The sequence below is a fragment of the Diceros bicornis genome, chromosome 37 (assembly GCF_020826845.1).
Source record: "Diceros bicornis minor isolate mBicDic1 chromosome 37, mDicBic1.mat.cur, whole genome shotgun sequence".
In the NCBI taxonomy this organism is placed as follows: domain Eukaryota; kingdom Metazoa; phylum Chordata; class Mammalia; order Perissodactyla; family Rhinocerotidae; genus Diceros; species Diceros bicornis.
Genome location: NC_080776.1, coordinates 21794983 through 21797383, shown reverse-complemented (window position 1 = coordinate 21797383; position 2401 = coordinate 21794983). Strand labels below are relative to the sequence as shown.

Genomic DNA, 2401 nt, shown 5'->3' with positions numbered 1-2401 from the left:
ACCCCTATCCATGGGCCCACGGGAAGGTCCACGGAAAGCCTACTTTAAGAAAATCATTCTCTATGGCAGCCAGTCGTAGCCCCCATTCTACCCGATAACTTCCTCTTTTTTCTACCCTATAGAGGGGGAGGCGGGGGAGGCCGGTAGGTGGGAGGAGCCGGGGAGTGGGCGTGGCCACGGGTAAGCGGTGCCTCGGCACCCGCGTGAAACACGTCACAGAGCGCCTTGTAGGGAGTGGGGCAAGCTCCCCAGCACTGCATTCTGGGATGCAGCCTCGACCAATGAGATGCTGCTACGTCACAAGGGGCGCCACTCGCGAGCGGGCTGGCCTCGCGGGGCACTCGGGCCCGCCCCCCGGGGCTGCCAGCCGCGCCGCTCGGTGTGCCTGGCCGTCCGACATGGTGGACTACTACGAGGTGCTGGGCGTGCCCCGCCAGGCCTCGTCCGAGGCCATCAAGAAGGCGTACCGCAAGCTCGCGCTCAAGTGGCACCCCGACAAAAACCCCGAGAACAAGGAGGAAGCGGAGAGGAGATTCAAACAAGTGGCCCAGGCGTACGAGGTGTTGTCAGACGCCAAGAAAAGGGAGGTCTACGACCGATACGGGGAGGCGGGGGTAGAGGAGGGCGGCGGCGGCGGCGCCGGCGGGCTCTTCGAGGACCCCTTCGAGTACGTCTTCACCTTCCGCGACCCGGCCGAGGTCTTCAGGGAGTTCTTCGGCGGCCAGGACCCATTTTCGTTTGACTTCTTCGGAGACCCGCTTGAGAACATTTTTGGAGGTCGGAGGACCTCCCGGGGAAGCAGAAGCAGAGGGTCCGCAAACCTTTTCTCCACCTTCAGTCAATTTCCAGCATTCGGGGGTGGCTTTTCTTCTTCCGATACGGGATTTCCTTCCTTTGGTTCCCTGGGGAATGGAGGCCTTTCTTCCTTCTCCATGTCCTGTGGTAGTGGTGGGACGGGCAACTTCAAATCCATGTCGACTTCCACCGAAATAGTGAATGGCAAAAAAATCACCACCAAGAGAATCGTTGAGAATGGCCAGGAAAGGGTGGAAGTGGAAGAAGATGGCGAGTTAAAGTCCCTGATGATAAATGGCAAAGAGCAGTTGCTGCACATTGACACCAAGTAATTCCAGTCCACATTCAACTTAAAGCACGTTGTGAGGAATAGCAGGACTTTTTCTTCTTTGAAGATTGCAAGTGACCTCTACTTTCAGACAGCCGTACTCATAATTCATAAACAGTTCATGCCAACGCCTATTTGTTGTTATTGTAGGGACCAGAACAATAGGACCTCTGTCTGCCTTTAAGAAAAACTGTTGTAATTATCTGTATGCACTTTGCTATTTATTAAACATAATCCCAAGGCAGGCGGTGATTATTCTGTAGAACTAGGAAAAAATGTTCATCACCAGAGCGCCTGGAAGCTTGCCCTTACATTTTGTTTGAAATGTAAGCCAGGTTGTTTGCTCTGAAGTCAACATTGCCAAGATAGATCATTTTACTTCATTTTTTAGCACATAGTAGTAAAATATATGAATGTATTAATAATACATCTGGCTTAAATTAAAGATGGTGTTTAGTTTCACATAAATGCTGGTAACGTAGTAAAAGTTGACCGTTTAAATATAACGTCAAGCCTAGGCTTTTTAAAAGCAGGTAAACCTGGCATAAGTGGGTGTATTAGTTTCCTGTGGCTGCTGTAACAAATTAACAGGAATTTGGTAGCTTAAAACAAGTCACATTTATTCTCTTAAAGATCTGGAGGTCAGAAGCCTGAAATCAGTTTCACTGGACTGAATGATGTCAGTGTTAGCAAGAAGGTATTCCCTCCAAAGACTTGGGCAAAATACTTAAGTGAATTCCTCACAGTTACATGGTTGGTCAAAGGCATCCTGAGGACTGTACTGACTCAGGTCCTTGACTTAAGCAATAAAAAATGCAGTGGCAATGATGACTCAAAAACTCAATGCCAATCTGATTGCTAGCCTGTACCCAACTTGGTTCTACAACTATGACTGTTGGAAATGTGAAAAGCATTTCTGTAAGGCTACACGAAGCTATCCCATTGCCATATGCAGGATGTATCTCATTGCAAATTAGGTTGACAAAAACCAGGAATATTGGAAAGCTTGGAATATTGATTGGGTGAGGCAACATACACACATCTGGGAGGGTAGTTTTCTGTTGGCACAGTTTATGCCACCAATGAAAGCCTTTTGGGGCATGGTTGCCTTGGGATAGTCCATCACAAAGTGTGCCATCTCCCTTGGTCACCTCTAAGGAAAGGTTTGCATGAAGCATGGGAGAAAAAAGGCAACTGAACTAGACAGACTAAAAATGCAGGCTGTTCTTAGTTCTTTACTGAAAGGTAATGTGGCCTGAGTGCATTGGTAACAAGAAT

The 2401-nt window shown here is 48.8% G+C and overlaps 1 protein-coding gene across 1 annotated transcript; it reads left to right on the top strand.

Annotated features, from left to right (window-relative positions):
* The first annotated feature begins 398 nt into the window (after positions 1-398).
* LOC131399151 (dnaJ homolog subfamily B member 3-like) lies at positions 399-1355 on the top strand. The gene has a single exon (XM_058533255.1). The coding sequence runs from the start codon at positions 399-401 to the stop codon at positions 1125-1127; it is 729 nt and encodes a 242-aa protein (XP_058389238.1). The 3' UTR covers positions 1128-1355.
* The last annotated feature ends 1046 nt before the right edge of the window (positions 1356-2401 follow it).

Excerpts from the sequence above, each read along its gene's own strand:
- LOC131399151 (XM_058533255.1), top strand. The coding sequence starts at position 399 with ATGGTGGACTACTACGAGGTGCTGGGCGTGCCCCGCCAGGCCTCGTCC.